General features: G+C 37.5%; 1 protein-coding gene across 1 annotated transcript in view; it reads left to right on the top strand.

The window, feature by feature from the left end:
* The first annotated feature begins 212 nt into the window (after positions 1-212).
* LOC122808510 overlaps positions 213-22,421 on the top strand; it is an 873,313-nt gene continuing 851,104 nt past the window's right edge. Inside the window, exons 1-2 of the mRNA XM_044079466.1 lie at positions 213-282; positions 998-1,145. Of these exons, the coding sequence (XP_043935401.1) occupies positions 213-282; positions 998-1,145 (218 nt within the window). The remainder of the gene's footprint in view (positions 283-997; positions 1,146-22,421) is intronic.

The raw sequence follows: 22,421 nt of genomic DNA, 5'->3' as shown, positions 1-22,421 counted from the left end.
ATGACTGACAGAGAAGGGAGGAATGGAGGTGGACTAGTGAGCCTCATAAAAGAGAGCATCAACTGTAAGATCACAAAAGAACAATAATGGAACTCCATATGGGGCAGAAGAGAGCAGTCAGGGTAAACCCCTGCTGCTGAAAATCAAGAAAGAGCAAATGTTAATGGGTCAGTACAGTGTACTGGCCAAAGACGCATCATAGAAGGAGGGGGATGATTGACTGGTTGAAACAGAAGCATATTTATGCTGCAGTGAAGGGTGCAGCCACTCAAAGTGCAATGTGTAAGGGGGGTGGGATCGGGAGATGCCATTCATACAGTAATAAGGGACTGGGTCAGTAAATGCCATTCAGTCAGTAGTAAGGGGATTGGGATCGGTAGATGCCATTCTGTGAGTAGTGCAGTGTTAGCATTCATTTCCATATCATAATTTCTGAATACTGGAATTGAAATGAAACAGAGCTCTTGTTTTCAGTACTAAAGCACTTGCCTCAGCACATCATGTGTGGTATAAGTTGTAAAAAGCCACTTGTTAAAAATATAGTTTTTAAAGTTAGAAGAACATTACAGGGATGACAGTATTGTATGTCTCATATAAACTCTAATTTGCTTATATGCCCTTGCATACCACAAAAGCTCCACCTTGCTTGTATTCCTTTTCAAAGTGCTGGTGACAGCTGGTGATGTGACATATTACACAGGTGGTTTACCTAAGGCTAAACATGTCAAAAAAGATGCATATCACCCATCAAATTCTTATCAGATTATCATTTGTCAAAATAATACTGTAAGGGTTCCTTGTAACTGACACAACACAGGTATTTATACTGTTTTGTTATAAAAATGAGATATTCTGTATTTTATGAAGAATATCCATACATGGAACGGTAACAAGACTTAATTATAAGATGCTTCATGAGACTCCTGAAAGTTTGATTGTAACTGTGGGATCATTAATGGATGTTTTTAACTTGAAATTCTTTTTTTTTTCACAACAGACAAGCCTTTGCCACAGAAAGCCCTTGGAAGTGTCATTGGAATTCTTGGCGGAGTGATTGCAGCCATTCTTATCATAGCTGTAGCAGTGACGGTATTCATAATATACAGATATCAGCAGAAACACCGAACAGAAACAGACAATGACCTGTAAGTACTGCATCTCCAAAAATACACTTTTATCAGATACATGCACACCCACTAATCTTTTACTGGCAGTCTTTGATGACTCAGTGACTGTAATATCCTACAAATAAATAAGCCTTTATATTTTTACTGAGTTATTCAAACCCAAAACAGCTAGCATTCAGACATGAATATAAGTAGTTCCCATGGATACAACTTGCATCTTGGGTGTGTAACTATATAGTTTCCGTCTGTCTACTCTGTTCTTTATGCTTTCAGTCTTTGCTTTTCCATAATTGAAAGCCATTCAGATTTGCATTTTAAGTATAGCTCAGTATATTAGAATGCATCCTTGTGGGATGTCCTGCTGAAGTCTTCTGAATCCACTAGCACTACTCTCAAAAGAGTATGTCAAGTTGCTTGACTTTGTTGTGACATGATTAAGTTCATCCTTTCGTCACCTGGGGTTAAATTAGCCTTGGTTATGTTGATAACTCTTTCCCTTCAATGGAGCCCTTTTGAGTCTGTACTTTAACTTCCAGTTGGTGTGTCTGAGCCTTAAAAAAGCTGAAAGTATGGCCTCATAGTTCAAACAAAGGCTCATATCAATAGAACCACAAGTGTTACTAGAAATATATAAATTTCAAACTACTCAGCACAAAGTAATTTTTACACTGGTTGCATTTGTTTGATTCTAGGTCTGAAACTGGATTTTATAAGCCACTATAAACATTGTAAATATTAATTTTTGTAATGCATAATCAGCTTATGATATAACCATTCAATCAACACAAATACAGCTTGCATCATTTTTTTCTTACAGCTGTGAGCTTTCATATGAGGCTAAACAGTTCTGTCTCTGTCTCTTGATTGTTGAGCTATTTAGCTAATATGAAAATTATTGCAATGCAAATAAGAATCATGCAAATAATGTTCAAATTCTCTTTAGCTGTACTAGACAGAGGATAAATGTCAATACAGTTATGTTTGCCACTGTGTAGGCTTTAACATGAAATCTTCTAAGACCTTGTACGTATCATGGTTTTGAAATTATTCATGTAAATATGAACAGGCATTTCAGGAAGTTTTGCTGTGAAAGAGGATACAAGCCTCTCCACCTTCTCTTATAGTTGAGGATCACCAGTAAATGTACTGTATTGCTTTGTCAGGCTATCAGAGGGAGATGTATAAAAGGCTGATAAAAAAGTGTACTCGTACTGGCACAAAAAAACAGGTGGCCAGATACATGTCTGTTCCCTCCTGGCTCAGCACTTTACTAGAAAAACAAAACAAAAAAAGGACCTGTTTCTGTGACCTGCCTCTGACACCTTCCTTAATCAGAATTTTAGTAAAAAAAAATCTTTGTTTAAACTACAGAAAACTGCTTTCTACAGGTTAAGCCCTGCATAGAGTGCTACAGAACTCAGGTTTTAGTTGACAGAAAAAAAAAGATAAAAAAAGAAAAAAAAATTTCTATCTTTTAAACTGTAGCAAGCAGTTGCTACAGTTTAGACCACACATAAAGCACTATAGCACTCTTGTTTTACTTAATTTTTTTTTGAATTTTAAACTATAGCAAACTGTTTGCTACAATGTGGCAAGCAGTTGCTATAGTTTCAACCACACACACAGCACTACATCTCTCAGATTTGACTGCAAATGCAACACCAGCTTTTAAAAGCCATTCTGCACTGAAGAACGATCAAGATATTGGATGTGGATGGTCAAACACAGTCCCTAATTCCTTGCGCCATGGTAAAGAGTAATACAAAGCAACATTAGAACTGTAATAACACCATATACCTCATGGCTTAGTATTCCCTTATTGACGAGCACTAATCTGCCTGCTCAGGAAAGAATTGGGAAAGGTAAGAGTGAGCTTCTACTGCAGTAAACATCCTTTTATTGAAAAAATCTGTGGTGAATACCCTTGTACTTCTGTTCTGTGTTCATCATAAAGCTCCTTACTCCAGTGCTTTTGTAAATGAATGGGATAATGCTAAACACTGGAGGTCCATTACTGCAGACTTATGGGTCTACTGCATGTCCTGAAGCACAGCCAAGGCAAAATTGGTCCTTGTCTTTCCCAGAATCTCCAGGTTATAATATCTGGCAAATGTGTAAATATAAATCCCTCAGCTCCCTGCAGCATAACATCATTTGATGAAGGGTGCAGTTGTGGCAGCTGCAGCAGCTTTTCAGGAATATCGTAACGGAAGGATATATACTTTGCCAGTCTTTTGAAGAGAGGCATTCTGGATACTAGTCTGACCTCTCTCCCCAGGCTTGAAGTTGATAAAAATTTATCCTAAGCCTGACCCTTTGCACTATTAATGTACAGTGGCAGATCTTAAATGCTTTATCCCATGCATGGGTCTCTTCAAATTATCTATGTTATGATCCCAGTTATCATCATTAAGGGTAATATATAATTATTGACCATGACATGCATAAGGCCAATCTATAACCAAATGTGATAGGTTATTTTAAGCAAAAAAGTGGATAATGACTAGGCTTAGCATGGACCGCAAGGGCAGTTAGCCTACTGTTTTCCCCTGAACCTCTGACCCTATAAAAAGTTGGTCAAATAATCTGATGTCTTTGGTCTTGGTGATATAATACGGATATGGTATGAAGATTATTTTCTTTGTATTCTCTGGATTAAAGTACAGCAGGGAGATAGACTTATTTAAGACTGATTTAAGAAGAGAGTTCTGAGACCATGTTGAGTATTAAGCAAGTGTTGGACTTCAGAGACACCATGTAAAGTTCCTTGAATATTGGGACATGCAACTCTGAGATCTTATAGAAAAGGTGATGACAATTAATAAAAGATCCCTTCAGGATAGGTATCTGAGGGCAGTTTTGCATCAGGGTACAGACAACCTCAAAGGAGATTAGGTGACTTTAAGGAACTAACCTGAAATCTTTCACTAATAGAAGGCTTGAAGGGCATTGAGAATAACTATTTTCTCCTTTACATTTAAGGCTTGTTTCTGGCTTCCTTGAGCATTCTACCATATACATTTTTAGCTGAAGCACATTAGCCCTCTGTACCCTCCATTTATAGTCTAAGACAGGTATTATGAGCTTTTTTTCAGTCTCAGGAGCTTGAAGGACAACTCTGGGATGCTCCTCCTTGTGACACCCAAAAAATTAGCTCCTCCTTCAGAAAAGGGATAACAAGGATAATAGGAATCATGTGTTAAGGAAAGGTTGTGCCAATCCCATAAACCTTTCTGGTAAGACTGGATCTTTTACATATGTGTATCCTTGCATACAGAACTGTCACTGTGGAGGATGATATGAAATCCAAGTTTCTCATAATTGCTATGGCAGTTAAGTGACACTTTTTGAAGGTAGCAGGAAAAGACAGTCATGAGAAAGACCTTTCTGGGAAGAAAGGCACTCTGGGGGTCTTTATCTCACAGATGGTAACTTAAAGTTGTTTCTGATGAGAAGGTTTCTCACCTGACTTTTTGGAGGTTCAGAAGTATCACAAAGCTGAGGAAGTATTGTAGCATATACTTAAGGAGATTCTATGACTTCAAAGAATCATGCCTGGACCAAGCAGTCATTCAGGTGCAGTTAAATGTTGATTCCCTTCAGCATCAGAGGGGCAACAACTGGGGCCATGCACTTTTTGAGAAGACTGTTGGTGAAACAGAGAGATCAAATAGCAAGGAAGCCTATTTTCAATTTGAGCTTCTCACTCTAAAACTGAGGTACAGCATTTGTGCTTTGTGAACAAGGATGTGCAGGTAAACATCCTTCATAACACGAGTGAGCAGGAAAAGACATCTTTTAATTAACAGGGCAAGGTGCAAATGCAAAGTGAGCATGCTGAATTTTTTTACTAAGCCTTGCTTATTGAAACTGGACAGGTTCAAAATGGACTTCCATTAGCTCTTCTTCCAGGAAGATGGGAAAATGCTAAGTTGAGGTCTTCCACTCCCAAGAGTGGGATGACTTCTCCTTACATTACATTGGGGATGGCATGGAACACCTGATTTTCTGCTAGATGTGATATCCAAAGAAAGAAAGAAAGTGCTTCTAGAAAGATGAGATTATTCCAGTTAGCAATGTCTGGGGAAGGACAAGAGGAAATGTGATGACAATTTGGAAAGAGAGACAGAGACAAAGTTCTAATTGTTCTGTTGCTGGCAGGACATGATCTACCCTCTGATCTTCTTCTTGGACTTTATCCTTGCTGCTTGGACCAGCTTCTCATGTCTAGGCATGTCTGCTACTTTTTCTCAAGCTGCCTGTTCAGTTTCTCCTAATTTGTCTTAGGTTTCACTAACAATTCTAAGCATATCTAGGGATACAGGGTCCTATTAGTTGTTTTACTTACTTTATGGTCTTCCTAGCCTCAACCCCTTAAAATTGCTTGTGATGGGGTGTTAAAGAGATTGCTGATTTTAAGGGTACATTAAGATGTTACACCTTTGCTTTCTCGGGGAAGGACAGAATGTAAAGTCATGCATACCTTCTGACTACAGCACAAGTTGCAGCAGCCCTGAAACAATCATTGGTGCTATCAATACAGTATTTTGTAGAATACCAGCTTACTTTAGCTGTAGTGTGAGGCAAGCAGGACCAAACCTTAATATATCTCTCAAAGAATTATCAAGAATACCCTAGACTGTGTCCTCAGTTGGTTTTCATTTGTCACTGTATTTTTTTTTCATAACTTGACTGCCTTATACTAAGGATGGCTGTGGCTATGATTTGTACAGTTTCCAAATTGTGGATTATTCTTTCCTGCATGTTAGTGGGAGAAGGTCTAAACCTGGCACAGTCCAGGACCCTCATGCTTCTTCTAGATAAAGTACTGCTGAGCCTGTCAGGATTCACGTCAGTTGACTGAACCCACAAACATGCAGAATACTAACACTGAATTAATACTGTAGAATGCCACTGGCATGAAACAAATGTAAAACAGTGCTACTCCAGAGTCAACATGCTTGTATGACTGTAGGCATAGGGAATTTTAAGGGGGGGTTAATGTGGGCAAAGCCCACTCTATGGGGGTGCAGGGTGGCTCTTGCCAAGAAAAAAGCATGGCTGCAAAGTTTTTCTGTATTACTGAGTTGGTATCAGTGGTTTGCACATTATTCCATACTATTTAAGAGATAGAGAGCTTTTGCCATAGGCTGGGGTTCAGCATATCTTTGTCTCTGGTTCCAGATGGTGATCATGCACCAATTTGACCTCTCTGGAAACTGGAAATCCAGTTTGTCCTACTGGAAACCCCAGACTCACTGTGAGAAGGTTCAGGACAAGCCAGAAATACTCCAGTATGCCATACACCCCCACATTACAGGCAAGGAAGACATAAAGATATTTAACACACTTATTTTAAAAGAGGAGCAGAAAGACAAAACTATAGCCTTCAGAAAGCAAAATTCTGAGAATAATGCAAGCTAAAGAAGAACACACCATTTTTGACACATTTATTCTTTACTGGAAATCAGAAGGTGCAAGTGACTATAGATGTTTGTGTCACTTGTCTTAAGCACAAATTACAACAGTGTAAATTTGCTGCCTTGTCTGATTCATGTATAACAGGCAGAATTGTCTGTGGAATTAGAAATGGTCAGTATTGGTTTAACATTAGAAAGACATTTGTATCTGTGAATCATGTGAACTATGACTACGCATGAAAATTTTGTGATAGTAAAGATTCCCTTTACTAATTGACATCCAAGGTGAAGTTTGGTAGCAAATCAGCAGACAGAAGCCGCATCCCGTGTGTGCTTTGTATTTTAGACATGAAAAGACACATTGTAAAGCAACATTTCAAGATTGAAAACTAGAAATAATTATCATTGTTTCAGAATATGTAGGGAATAGTAGTAAGATATTAATGTTGTTCAGACAAAATGTCAATCAAAAGCGAAAGTATTTGTTGGGACTGTTGGATGTATTTAATTGATTTCGGCTGATGTTAAGCACTGACTTAATGTATCCACTGATGACAGAGTGAATGTGTATTATTCAAGTTGTACAAAAGGACAGAAGTGATGTTTCTCCTAAAATAATATGTATTAAAAACAAAGCAGATATGTTTAAACTGTATATTGGTGCAGAATGCAATGTAATGGCAGAGTATACATAACTGTTTAAACTGAAAGCTGTAAAAATCTGCATGTATTTTAGTGTCTTATTTTAGGGACAAGCTTAACCTGGTTGGTCAAGCATGGTTAAGTTGTCTGTAGAAAAATTGAGCAAAAACTGGTGTGTAAAACAGATAATTTACATATTCAGCTTAAACAATGAATTATGTGGGGCAGAAATGTTTGTGTTACATTGATCATGAAACAAATGTCTTGCAGTTCAAATTAGAAGCTAGTTGCTTGCTATTCGACTGCCTGGACAAAGTGTAGTGCACACTTAAGAGTGCATAGTCAAATGATACTGAGTCTGCATCAGTAAGTAAGAGAACAGTTGCAGGGACAGGCTTCTCAAATGTTAAAGCACTGGTAAAACTAATGCAGCAAAAGGGTTGGCAAATGATGAATTTAAAATGCAGAATTCAGGGAAAATTGCATGTATTCAGAACAACTGTTCAACAACTCAATAAACTATGTCCATGGCTAACACTTCTTTACAAGTACAGAAGCACGAGTCACAGAGTACAAAGGCTGTAATGTCAAGTTTGAATGATATTTTGAAATGTTGTACTAAGCTCTCTAAAGGCTTTGTATGTCTATAGGCTGAGTACTATATCAAGATATCGCCTGAGGTAGTCCCTGTGATTTATGCTCCATGTAGAGTACTTTCACTTACGCTAAAACTGAGCAAGGACTGAATCTTATGAAGTCAGTTGGAGTTGGAGTTAGACACAGCCTATGAAATGTGTTAGTAGTATGGTGACACAACAATAAAACAGGACAAGGCCAAAATAAATATCCCTGTGCAAGACCTTAAGAAATGGATCGAGAGGGAACATGACTTTCTCCAAACTGCTAAAAGGAAGTGACAGCTATGCCTAATACTAGATGAAAACCAGCATCTTTAACAAATAAAGCTGGATGAAACTAGTTCCAAACTGTAATTTTGGTAAGTTATTTCAATGATCTGTCTCCAATATACAAATACACGACTCTTTGGAAAAGACTTCTTAGAGTCTGTAGATCAAATAACACAGTTTAAATCTGTCTGAACTTACACAATTATACATCAGTGATTTAAATTCTGATAACTTCACTACCATCCTAATTTCTGGAGGCAGTTTGTTCTTATTATCTCATAAATAATATCACAAATAATCTGTTGAATTGGGAGGATTTAGTAGCACTTACATTCAGATACAGCATGCAGTTGTATTCGTTCTTTGAATCAATGTTGAAAGATTTAAATTTCCACCACTAATGTGTCATTGTGAAAGCATTTATAAGACATGATTAGGTCATAAAATTTCAGTCTACAAAAGACTTGAGTATAACCCAAGTGATGTCAGTCTAGCAATATAGGTCAGATCTTTAAAACATACATCTTCCTGGGTAAATAGCCACTGAATTTGTTTACATTTCCTCTGGTCAGAGAAGAAGTGTGGTTAATAAGGTACTAAGCACACAATCAGTGGTGAGGGACTTAGGTACCTAGGTTGATAGAAATCTGAATTTTGACCACCATATTGCCTCCATTATATGGAAAGCTTTCTATATGGCCCACCGCATTAGTAAGGGTATCTCATCCAGGGACAAGGTGGTCATAACATCCCTGTATGCTTCCCTTATAAGACCCATTGAGTACAATGCCCCTTTCAGCACATACCTCACAAAGCACATGCAGCAGCTGGAGAGACCACAGAGGTTACTCATCCAGAGAATCCAGGGCTTCAAACATCTACCCTACACAGATAGACTAAAAGCCCTGTCCCTCTAATGAGTCTCCTACAGACTCCTCAGAGGTGACCTCTGTCTGGCTTACAAAGCAGTCTCAGACCCCACCCTGATGGGACTGCTGCATATCCACAAGTCAAGCTCCACTAGAGTAACCCACCCCCTCAACCTCAACCTGGTCTGTGACATCAATAGGACGCGTTGATGGGACAGATTTGTGTCCCAGAGACTCCCCCTTTTGTGTAATAGATTCCCCTCTCCATGTAAAACAGAGTACCTCATTAAACCTTTTTAAGTGCAACCTGGATAACTGGATGGGGAACAGAAAATACAACCCTGGGATTCCACCTGTGTCCCTGCTGGACAGTGGGATAGGGTGCTGACTTGTTGGAACATGAGCTAAATTCTTGGCTAGGCTTGTAAGGGCCTCAGGGATGATAGCCTAGTAACGTCCTATGAGCCTATTAAAAAGAGCCCATACTCAATATCTGGCCGAACTAGATCTGTGAATAATGGATTCAAGGCCTAGACTGTTCAGGCAGAAATGGTTCTTAGAATGACATTTATGATACACAAGGTCTTTTTATAAACACACAGACTATTGTTCAAACTAAAATTTTTACATAGTATTATCTCCAAATCCTCATAAAAGGTTACTGGTTCAATGCAATAGCCACTAATGGCATATAAGTACACACAGCTAAATTTAACAAAGTTCAGTACCCTGCATTTTCTGTTGTTAAACATAATACAATTGTTTAATCAGGTTACCAGTTTAATATTTTGCTTGGCAAAGTGTAATGAATGGTAATGTTAGTAACTAGAAAAGTGGTATTACCATCATCACAAAATTTACTGAATATTGTTGGTTCATAAATGGGCATCAGCATCAAAAATACACGGAGTCATCCTATAATAATGATATCCGGCATAACCTGAAGCACTAAGGGGAAGAAAGGTAAAATTAGAATTTCTGTGGTAAACATGTAACTACCTTCTTGCTAGTGTTAATGGTCTGTAGTAAGGTAGTAAGGTGGTTTTATGAGTAAGACTTCTAGCATTGTAGAGGTGGATGTTTAAATCATTTAAGACAACATAACTAACAAAGGCAGTGGTTTGTATAATTCATGTCTTTGGCAAAACTATTTGGTTTGAAAGTTAAGTTTTCCCAAAACTAAACATAATCGGTCATAAATGACATCCCCAAATGGCCGGTGTCATTGTTAAAATATTATTTAATCCATGGTAATATATTTTAAACATAGGGGATGAGTTTATATGCATCCCTAAGAAGGCAGAGCTTTGTTTTTTAACAATTTCCTTACTTTCCAGAAGAGTATCCAACAGCAGAAAAGTTTTAGCAATGTTGCTTAATCATATGCATATTTTAATTAAATTCTAGTTCACTCTGTTGCAGATAGATTAGAAGATTGCATCCCAGACATCCAATAGTCTATAATATGGTAGAAAAGATAGACTTATATGATACCCTGCTAACACATATGTGCAACAACTTATGTACACCACACAAATAGAAGTCTCTGATTTCTAACACTTCAGGACTTGTATGCATTCATTGTGTTTACAGTGAGACACCAAGCAAATTACTCTCACTTAGCTTTACATTAGTATATTTGCCCAGTTCTAAAAAATAATAGACTAGGAAGGGGTGATGTGGTCTGTTAAAATGGACATATTCACATCCCACCCCAAGCAAGCCTCCTTCCCTTCCCAGATACATTTGTTGGAAGAAATTGTATTTGATCTTTTAATCATTTCAATAATCTTATTTAAATTGCTATGTTCTTCCAGTGGGTGAGCATGTCATTAGATTAATCTCTGTTAATACTGAATGCTATTCTGGATAAAACTTTGTCCACAAGCTGATCAAGGTGCAGTGCTTAAATGCAAGGAAACACTTGGAAGGTAAATAAATGATCACTGCTTTACCAGCCACAACAAGTCCGAGGAACAGCAACAGCAGTGATTGTGAATATGATAGCTATATCTACATTGACACCTTTGCAATAAAAAAATAAAATTAATAAAAACAGTAAACTGGATAAACTAAAAAAAGAGTGTATATGTGTGTGTGTGTGTGTGTGTGTGTGTGTGTGTGTGTGTGTGTGTGTGTGTGTGTGTGTGTGTGTGCGTGTGAGAGAGAGCGAGAGAGAGAGAGTGATGGAATACTTTATGGAGCAAGTTTCATGACGGCTACAAAAGGCTGCATTATGAAGTGGAGTTTTCTGACGTTGGAGACAAGATGATATGACCTCCAAATGTTCCAGTTGTTCTTTTCCTTTATTCTCTCGCTTTTTTTTAGTTTGACTTACTGTAGCATTTTCATTTCAGTAGAATGCATTATTTATTTTATTTGCTAATGTTATGTATTGATGACATTTTCACAGTTTCCTTAGGTTTTTAAGAATGGACTGTTCCATGAGTGATTTATATTCTTCTTCTCAGACAAATGTTTAAGATATATTGTTTAAAGTGTCAGAAAAGTTTGGGATATCATTTTTGTTGTATAGGAAATGTTATGTTAACATATGTTTGGATTACTGTTTTAGTGGTTCAGTCAGAATTATGTTTAGATATTTTTGTGTTATAGTTTAGCTATGTTTTGTTTGCAATGTCATTTTCTGATTGTTTATGGTTCTATCTTTATTTTATTTTTAAATACGCTCAGTGATTTTTTTCATGCATGCACTGTCTCTGTCTCTCTCTCTTTCTCTTGCTCAGTCCCTCTGGTTTCTGTCTTTGTCTAAAACACACACACACGAACATAGCCTTTAATTTTTTTTTTTTTTTTTTTTTTACATTTTGTTTATATTACACTTGGTAAACGGCTAAGCATTGTTTAGCTACCATAAACAAAATGGTGGCCATTTTTTTAATTTTTTTATGTCTGAAACTCATAGCAGCACTTTAAGCTGTCATGAAGTGGCAGATGTTTTTTGTTCAGCTTTACTTATAGATTGACTCTCTGTTGGGGAATAGGGTGACAATGTTCATTCTGCCCATTCTGTAATGATGAGTATAGGATATACATAAGTATCTGTATTCTGAAACAAAGTACATGGATTTTGTTAAAATGAATATCTATCTATATATGTACACCTGTGTGTGTATAACTATTTATATATATATATATATATATAGACAGCTACATAGATATAAGTACACAACACACACACGCACACACGCACACACACACACACACACACACACACACATATATATATATATATATATATATATATATATATATATAGTTTTATATCTATCTATAAATACACACACACACACACATATATATATATATATATATATATATATATATATATATATATATATATATATATTTATTTATATGTGTGTATGTGTATATTTATATCTATGTATATGTACACCTGCAGACTGTAAACATGTACACATGTCCACAAGAAGACAAGTGAAACACGATACAGGCACATATTTATATATAAATATGCATACACACCTGCCCATGAATGTACGCATATACACACACATACACACAAACATATACATGCATACATACACACACACACACACACACACACACACACACACACACACACACACACACTCACACGCACACACACAAAACACACTCTGACGGCCTAATCAGTATTCTTTTTAAAGTATTTGGTGTTCCAAAATAAAATCTCGTATACTCATAAGAGACATTTCATTTAGTGTGATTGACCAAACAAGCTGTTATTTGACCTGTTTTGCAGGGTCTATATTAGAACACCGAACATTCAAAATTTCGAGTGTTCTAATTTCGTCCCGTTTTCAGCAAATGCTGAAAATATCGGAGAAACAGAAAACCAAAATTTTTCCTAGGGAAAGAATTTAGTTGTCCATTTCTGTTGCTTCGCCATTTTCAGTGCTGTAGTGGAAAGTTACGGGTTGGGTTCAGGTAAGTGTGTGATTGTGTGGATGTGAGGGTTAGGGCAGGGTAGGTGAGTTAGGGTTAGGGTGCGGGTGAGGTGACTGTGCGATAGCGATAGGGGTTAAGGTAAGTGGATAGTTAGTGGTGTATGTATAGTTTAGGTTAGGGTTAGGTGTAACAGTTTAGGTGTATGTGTGTGGATTGCTGTTTGTTTGGTGTGCTTGTGTTGTGTGCATGTGTTTTGTGACAGCAAATGTTTTCCCTAGGAAAAAAAATTGCTGTTCTGTATGTTCAATGTTTTAAATTTTCGATTCATAGGGTTTGATATTAGAACACTCAAAATTTTGAACGTTCGGTGTTCTAATATAGACCCGTTTTGCAGGTACCATCCCAGACCAGAGTAGTGTTTAGGAAAATAAACATGACTAACTGAAAGAACATAGCAGTCAAAGATCACATGTCGCCTCTTTCCAGTATACACTAGCATCATTATTAACATAAAACCACAGAAGTGTGTTTCAATCGTCAACGTGATTTTTTAGTCATTTTTGCTAACCAAAGGTTCGAGATTGTTTTAAATGTGGACGTGATTAAAAGTCATTTTTGCTAACATCCTACGGACTGGTTCCTCTTTCTGTGGATCTACTGCTTCAAGTACTTTTGTTCTGATTTTGTTTGTTACAAATAAACATGATACAAAGGCAGGCGATTTCACTTGAACATTGACAAGGAGGCTGGCTGAATGACAACAATCAAAGCAGCTAACTGGCATGATGACACTTTATAAGTGAAAATAAAAATAAAAAAGTCAGAAATCATGATAAGAAACCTGAGGCAATAAGCCGACTACTTCATCAAAGTTCATTTATACATAATTTGTAGACCTAGACATTAGTGTGACTAAGAGCTCTTACTGCTTTGTTGTGTTTAACTTCCTGCCAGTTTTCCTTTCTGACCTAGTACTTTAATATGAATATAGGATTGCAGTGCACCTGCATATAATCTGCTTCGGTTCTTTGTATGTAGCTTTCAGAATGAACCTCTGGCTGTGATAAGAGAATCATTTCCTTAGCCATGGTTTGCAAAGCTGTGTGCACAGCATGTTTTGATGTTAGCTGAATATGTTTATTATTTCCAGTGACTGAGGCCAACATTTTGAGATGGAATTTATTTCCAGGTATGATTGCGACATTCACAGAACCACAGAGGTTGGGTAAAATTATTCTGATCATCTCTGTATGCAGAAGAAAAAAACAAAAGTAACACAGAACAGAAATTTGCCAGACATAATGTCTGTAGTGCTGTTTTCTACTGAAACACTGGAGATTTCACTTTCAGTTGGCTTTGTCCTGCCAGCAGAAGTGCTAATCTTTCTTAGCAACCACTGTGACCTTTGTGTTGTGGCGGTCCCCCAGGTGAGTGGATATAACTAAGCTAGCACCTTTGAATGTTGGCACAGGTGGCTACAGTGCTAATATGACCTGAGGGAGGTGTATCTATAAGGACAGTTACAGCATGCCACTATTCATTCTAACTCTGCAGCAAATGTTAATATTTAAAAGTACCTCAGCCTGAACAATTCCTTTGCTTATATGTACAGTTGACAAGATTTTCAAGACATTATGTGAAAACAATATATATTGTTAAACACTTCAGGCATAGGATTTGTTTCCACAGAGATTTCTGGCCATGCTCCCAGCAAGTCCAAAGATGTTGTGCAATAGATAATACTGTTACGTTGTATGTAATGTGAAGTCAACATAAAATATATGAGTGATGAGATTTGCTTGTTGAAATACATTGCCTAATCATTAGATATTACTTGATTTTTAACCCTTTGGAGATGGCAGTATTTAAAAGCTTGAGGTTAGCTGTTAGATCCGCATTTACTTTTTGTTTATGTTAAATTCATATTTATATTTTTTATTGTTCTTGAAAGGGCAGATTTAATACTGAGGCCTTTTGCAGTCGATAACTGTGGATTTTATCGTTGGATAGATCTAGTTTGCCCTGATTTAAAATCTTTTCTTGGTCCTGCACTCAGGAGCATCTACACCTCTTGGCTTGTTTATGTTATAATGTAATATGCTAAACTATGTAGGTCTTATGCTTGAGCTCCCCACTTATTTTCACTGCTCACATGATCTGACTGCTCACATGATCTGGTTTCAGTCCTAATATTTGTTATAGCAAAGTTCGTTCACTTCTGGAAAACGAAATCTTCCTTTGTCCTGTTGTTGTCATCAGATTACAAGAGAAGGCCTGCACCAATATTTGCTATACTATTGAGTGCAGTACTGGGTTAAACAGTGCTTTAAGTGGCAGAGTTTCAGGTAGGCCACTCAAAGGGAAAGAAAAAAGAAGCTTGAAGTCAGTGTCACATATTAGAAACCTTCTAAAATAGACTATTCCCTTTAATAATGAGAGTAAATAGTACAGCATGTCCTGACATTTCACTGAAAAATATAAACCTGCTTACACAGGGGCACAGCCTGGCATCAGTGAAAGGATGAATCTAGCAACATCGCACAAAAGAGAAATTTTTCAAGGAATCAGGCCAATAGCTTGAATTCTTCTTAAAGTAGCCAAGGACAAGTATACAGAAATCAACCAACCATTTTGTCTAGGACCCCATACTACAATGTTGTTGAAGCCTTTGTTAATAACATTGACAGTTCAGGAAACAAAGAATGCACTCTGCACATATAGCTCTAAATGTTTTTAAAACTCAAATACCCACATCCCCAACACCTAACAGTAAGCAGTTCTCTAATTTTAAACTAGTAAACTGATAAAATTATTGAAAAGCTACTGTACAGCCAATTATTAGACAACATTTCTTAATATTGTCTTCTGTCAGATATGTAACATGTTGTTTTGGAAGTGTTTCAATACATAAGCTGGCATATATGCAGTAACCAGTTATATTTATTAAGTTTTAGAAAGAGGTAAGCTTTGAGGATCCCACTTTATAGATTTAAAGCATGCCTTTGTATTAGAAAATAACTCAGTTTTACAGAAGACCTAAGTAATGTTGGGATCGGTGACATTGCATTAATGTAGCTTTAAGCACATCTTTGTAAAATACCTACTCTCTTTACCATGGATGCAAATAAAACATTGAGTGGAACCTTATCAGCAGGCATCCCACAAGGATCTTTTCTTAGAACTCTGTTAGTTTCTGTTTTCATAAATAATATAATTTCAGCTCAACCCATGGTAAATTGTACTCTGTATGTTGATGATAACATAGTAATTATTACTTCAGATAAATCACTACCTAAAATTATAAAGAAACTATAGAAGGACTTCAAGTAAAAATGGATAGGTCTAGTCATAAATTGCAAAAACACAACCACTATTGTCTTTGAAGCCAGAACAGACTCCATTTTTGCAGTTAGCGAAGGGGACTAAAGCCCTGACCTGTTAATGAGCTGCTCGTGTGCCCAGGAACAGGCTTTGATTCTTTTCATCGTCATTTACCAGCTGTCTGAGTCTCAGCATGTCACTTAAGCAGACTCCTCCGTCACTCTGGAAAAGGTCAATGTTGTCAGGTTTTAGGAGTATGGAAATTCATTCACACCTGGAAACTAAATCCTCCTTGGTCCTCTGTGGTCATCAGATTACATGCCAGGACCTGCACCACTACTCTCTATACCACTTGTGAGAACAGTGCCAAGTTTACCCCAGATTTACCAAAATGTTGTTGATGTGTCAATACTCCCTAGGAATGTTATGGTTATGATATAGGCTTGAACTCATCAAGTGTTCTCAGGCTGCCCATGTCCATTTGGGACGTAAGTGCCAAACAAGGGGTAAATTTGTTATTGCCCACCCATTGGTCCAGGATGTATTTGAAAAGGGTTAGTGATGAGCTTTCCTTCACATGGATGGGAAGCTTGTTCCTGAGTAGGGGTAACCTTTGTTACCCAGTCAAGAAATAACTTAAATTAAAAATTAATAATGATAAAAAAAATATGTATTACAGTCATACAGGGAGTTCCATTTTAAATAGTTGTACAACAAAAACATTTATTCATTATACTTTTCCAAAAGCCTACTTCTGTACTCACACAGAATATATATTAGAGCAGACTTTGGACAAGCAAAAGGTAGCCAATAAGTATTCCAATATACTGTCAAGAGATACTAGGAATGCCCCTGTGATCCCAACATTGATGACTAATATTTTATACTGCTTACTAGTGTTTACACAAAACTCTGTGCAAAAAAGCTACCACCTGCAGCAGTCCATAGAATCTGTCCTTTTATGTCCCTTGCCAACATGGGAGAGCACCTTTATATACACTCAGGTATGCTAATTGGATTGTTTATAGTTTAAGAACTCTTTTCCTGAACTGTCTAATACTCAAGCTAACAAACTGATCTAATTCACCACCCTTAACAAATAACTTCAGACACAGGGGAACCTCCTACTCCCTTCACCCACATATCAACAAAAATAAAACTCTGGTGAGATTGCCCTTCATTAGAGCTACAGGTGAAAAGATTTTTTTATATCCTAGCCCCTGCAGTTTGGAAATCTTTGTCACAGAGAATCAGAAATGCTAACAATTTCATTACATTTAAAAAGAATATTCTTCTTTTTCCCGGTTAGGGGTCGCCACAGCGGATCATCTGTCTGCTCATGAGTGCCAGTGAATTTTTACAGTGTTGAGTTGCCAGCCTGGCACTCAACCTTCCACGGAAGGCACACACATGCGCACACTCACACCTAGGGCCAATTTAGAGAATCCAATCCACCTACAGCATGTCTTTGGGATGTGGGAGGAAACCAGAGCACCTGGAGGAAACCCATGCGACCACAGGGAGGACATGCAGACTCTGCACTGAAGGCAACCCAGCCGAGGATCGAACCGGAGAACCTCTTGCTATGAGGTGACAATGCTAACCGCTGCACCACCGTATGCAATATCTAGTTGATAAATACAGACATTACTCTTCTAAAACAGAATAGCAGATCAGTTCAGAACAACATATATTCTACTACTAGAGTAATGAAATGCTATTAGTAATTTGTGCCCTGATCTTAATGCTATCCCAATCACCAGTTATGTGTCTAATCATGTACAAAAATCCTTTCCTCCCTCCCTCCCAGAACAGGTAAGCTGGCAAAAAGCTACTCCTTCCCACCCTCATCTTACCTGATCATCCAACAACAAGCCATTAGTCAAATTCTGGTCAACTGGGTCATAGCAAGGGCTGCATCCTCTTGTGTCACATTGTTAAAGGTTGCATATTATTTTTTTTTTATTATTTTGTATTTTAAAATAATCTCTGAAGCTATATGCAATATTGTCAAGTGTCAACCTACTGCTTCATTGTTATTCTTGTCAAGGTAGCTATATGTGTTTTCATTCCCTTCATGAAACTTCTTCAGACCAAGTTGCATAATGAGCAAACTTATTTAAATACTTAATAACAATAACATGACCCAAAGCACTTAATGCCTTGACCCTTTTCTTCTAAGTACAACTTTAAAGTTTTCCCTATCATTTAAACCAGGGTATACACATGCGTTCAGCCTGATTTGCCAGCAATATTCTCTCATTCCAGTTCATCTTCTGCATCAAATCTAAGTGAATGAACATATAAGAGCAGTAGGCAAGATTGATGTAAGCAATGCCTTGGCAAAACATGTTAAGCAAAAACATTTGTTAGGAAAAATAAGGCATGCTTTAAATTTGTAATAATTGATGAAGTCAGTGGTTTTGATCATAGGTTTGATGAAGAAGATGAACTGAATTGCTGAGAATATGGCTGGCAAATCAGGAAAGGGTTAAGGCATTAAGTGCTTTGGGTCACATGTTATTGTTATTAAGTATTTAAATAAGTTTGTTCATTATACAACTTAGTCTGAAGAAGTTCCATGAAGGGAATGAAAGCGCTTATCAGCTGGATTTTTATGTAATAAAGTCATTTTGTGTTTTTAGCCGTTTGTTTTTTATTATTTTGTATTTTTACGGCTATTTTCATTTGTTTAGAAGTTTCATGAGATAGTGTAGCTATATGTGTATAAAATCTTGTCTCAATTGATCTAACATTTAATATGATATGTGTATGATTTGTTTTGAAATATCCGTATGATGTACGTGGGTAATGTCTGAAAAGTGTCTGTGGGCTTACCTACCAACCTGGTTAACAAATGGAAAAGAAAGAAAGAAAATAAAAGATGGCAGTTGTTGAAGATGGTGGTGAGTCAACCAGCAGAACAGTCCTTCATTTGACAGCATGTTGATGCCTAAATAGTAAGATAAGACACAGGATGCAGAGTCCAGTTATTCATGTCTCCTCTCAAGATCATTCATGAGGGAGGTTCATGGTCCTTGTGAGTTGTGTGCTTTTAGTAAATAAGGGAACAATATCATAGTTCTCATGTCTAATGATAGGAGAACTATAGAAGATGCACCCTAGCAATTGCATTTAACAGATATATCCTGGGTTGTCCATACTGCCTCTTCCATATTCAGTCATCCAGAACATGACTGCACCCCATTCATTTCATGTGGTGTGAGACCTTGCATACTCTAATGAACTTTAATGTTTGAATGTACTCTGCTATCCTCTTCCCCTTGTCCAGGTTGATTGTAACTCTCTGGCTAACAGTGAGGATCCTGCAAGTCCTACAATGCTGATAAGTCTAGGATGATGGCCAGAACCTTGTCATATGAGTAATCTTATACCAAGCCCTATATAGGCATCTCATGACCGATTTTTTCTCATGCGCCTTGGCTTCCTCAGGTGATGCCATTTCCTTATCAGCTGTCATATTGCTTGAGGCCATACCACTCATTTATGTAGCTGGGGAAAAGGGAGGATCATCCTAACCATCAGTGTCCTTAGAAGGGAATTTTGAGGATCAAGAATTCCTCATTTCAGACACAGACGAAGATAGTGAAACATCTCATTCCTGCACCTCCCATCTTGATAACCCCCTCCTTTGGAGATATTCTTACCTTCAGAGCAACCATGAACTGGTCTATAACTCTGCTGCCTTTACCCATAAACACCCTAATCACTGTCTGAGCAAGATGGATTAGAAACTGCGGATCTTGCACATTGTAAAACTTGCTTTAAAAGATGATCTGCACTGAAGGCATTCACACATTTATCTCCCTTTGCTCCAAACAGGGAAGATGCCACTGATGGAGTAGAGTAATAGCTTGAGTAAGCATACCAAAACGTATTCTTATATGTTACAGATCACACTCAGTCAAAGTTGGGGACTTTACCTCAACCAGCAGACCTGCCACCAGTGGGGTTCCACAGGGGTCAGTGCTGGGCCACCTATTGTTTGCAATATATTTCTCAGAAGTTCAGGCCAAAACAGAGAGGCTGTGGCTGACTAAGTTTGGTGACAACTGAAAATTAGGAGCACTCATTGAATTCCCCAGATGATGTCAAGAGGGACTTACACAAACTAATTACTGGTGCCAAAGCCATGGACTCAGATTCAGTGCTAAAAAATGCATTATCATCCCATTCAGTAAAAACGATATCCATGCAGACTATCATAAAAATAATAATACCCTAAGTAACAACTTAGTATGAGAGGCTTGGGAACGCAAGTTGACTGTAGCCTAAACTTTAACCACCATATGTCTACTGTGGTAATGAAGATATTCTTCGTCGGCCACCTCATTAGCAAAGGTATTGTCTCACTAGAAAAAGAGGTCATAAAACCCATGTACTCGACCCTCTTCTGGCCAGTAATTGAGTACAATGCTCCCGTTAGTATATACCTCACCAGGCACTTGCTGCAACTAACCAAGAAAATTCAGGATCTACAGCACATGTCATACATTGCCAGACTGAAGTCATTGTCACTGTACTCAGTAGCATACAGACTACATAGAGAAGACTTGTGCCTGGCCTACAGAGCAATCTCGGCTCCAAACCTAATGGAAATGCTGCACATCCACAAGTCAAATGGGACAAGGGTCACCCCACTCCAGGGACCTTAACCTGGCCTGCGACATATATAGGACCTGCTGGAGAGACAGATATATCTCTCAGAGGTTGCCACTCCTCTGGAATAGGCTATAAATTCACATCAAACAAAGCCCCTGTATGTCCCTGTTTAAGTGTAGCCTGTATGACTGGATGGGAAACCATAAATTCCTGCTGGGGATTTCACCTATGACCCTCCTAGATATGGGCAGTCATTGCTAACTAAGATCTCGAGTTTAGGCAAGATCCTTTATATTGGGTTTCTCTAGTATTATATTGGGCACACACAGCTAGGCTTATAAAGACCTTTGGGTCAATAACCCAGTAACCACCAATGAACCTATGTAAACTGGTTTGTCCAGCGTAGATCCCTCAGTCAGCAACACTATTCCATCTTGGTCCCTTATAAAGAGTTGAAGGCTTTACATGGAGTGGACATTTAGACCTCTCAACCAATCGGGGACAAATTTCAACAGAATCAGGGACAAGTCAAGAAAAAAATCAGGGACAGTCAGGGACACTTTTAAAATATTAGTGCTATTAACTTGAAACATTGACAGAATCAGAGCATATGAATTAATGCACATTTTCTGAAGTAAAAGAAGTCTATAACTCTTAATTATTGTCATTATTCATTAAGTGTAATTCACCACCTTTCCTCCAAAAGTCACTAGTTTTAGGAGGGATTAAGAGGGATAGAGCCAAAATTTGAGTCAAAATCAGGGACGTCCCTGAAAATCAGGGACAGTTGAGAGGTACTGGACAAAGTAATTTCTTCTCTTCAATCTTTGACTAGATGGTTCTTATTTTGTTCACCTATTCCAATTGCAGTCATACTCTGTGGACTGTGTTTTAGAAAAGCTGAAAGATTACCTTGAATCTGTAATTGAGAAAACTCTGGGAAAGGCCTTTTAGCACAACTTCATTACTGTGTTTTCTCATTGCCTACTTTTGATATGATTCTTGATTCTACAGATAGAGTAGCAGGCTAAGGAATGAATCTACAATAGATGGCAAGTATTAGGATCTCAAGATTAAAAAAAAACTTCAAAAAAGCAGACACGCAGAGAGTTCAAGTAGAATAAACACAATTTATTGTAAAATCCACAAAGCTTTCGAGTAGTAACTCTTCCTCAGTGTGTATAAAAAGGAGTGGTAGAAACAAGTTTAAATACAAACCTCATTTAGACACAGCCAATCAAAATACGCATTCAATTAATTTAAAAACACACATTAAAAAAAACTTTAAAGAAGTATGCTATCCACATAGCATACCACTGAAAGCTTTCCCATCCATAATTTGAAAAATGTAAACAAAAGGTTGAAACATTTACTGGGAGACGATACCAGAATATATTCATTTCAGCATCATTTTTCTCAGTTTTAAAACTGTTTTTATACTAACTGCAGTATTAAGTCCAGGATTTCAGTCAGCACTTAAAAGTACAATCCACTCATATTCATGTAGTTCCAAGGAGTTATTTTTATCACCCCCTCTCTTTTGCTTATAGCGAATATCTACGGCTCTAAACAGGAACTCATGATCTATCCCCTTCTCCA

Source organism: Protopterus annectens, chromosome 8.part0, assembly GCF_019279795.1.
Source record: "Protopterus annectens isolate FY-2018-M chromosome 8.part0, PAN1.0, whole genome shotgun sequence".
Taxonomy (NCBI): domain Eukaryota; kingdom Metazoa; phylum Chordata; order Ceratodontiformes; family Protopteridae; genus Protopterus; species Protopterus annectens.
This window is presented reverse-complemented; position numbering and strand designations above follow the sequence as displayed.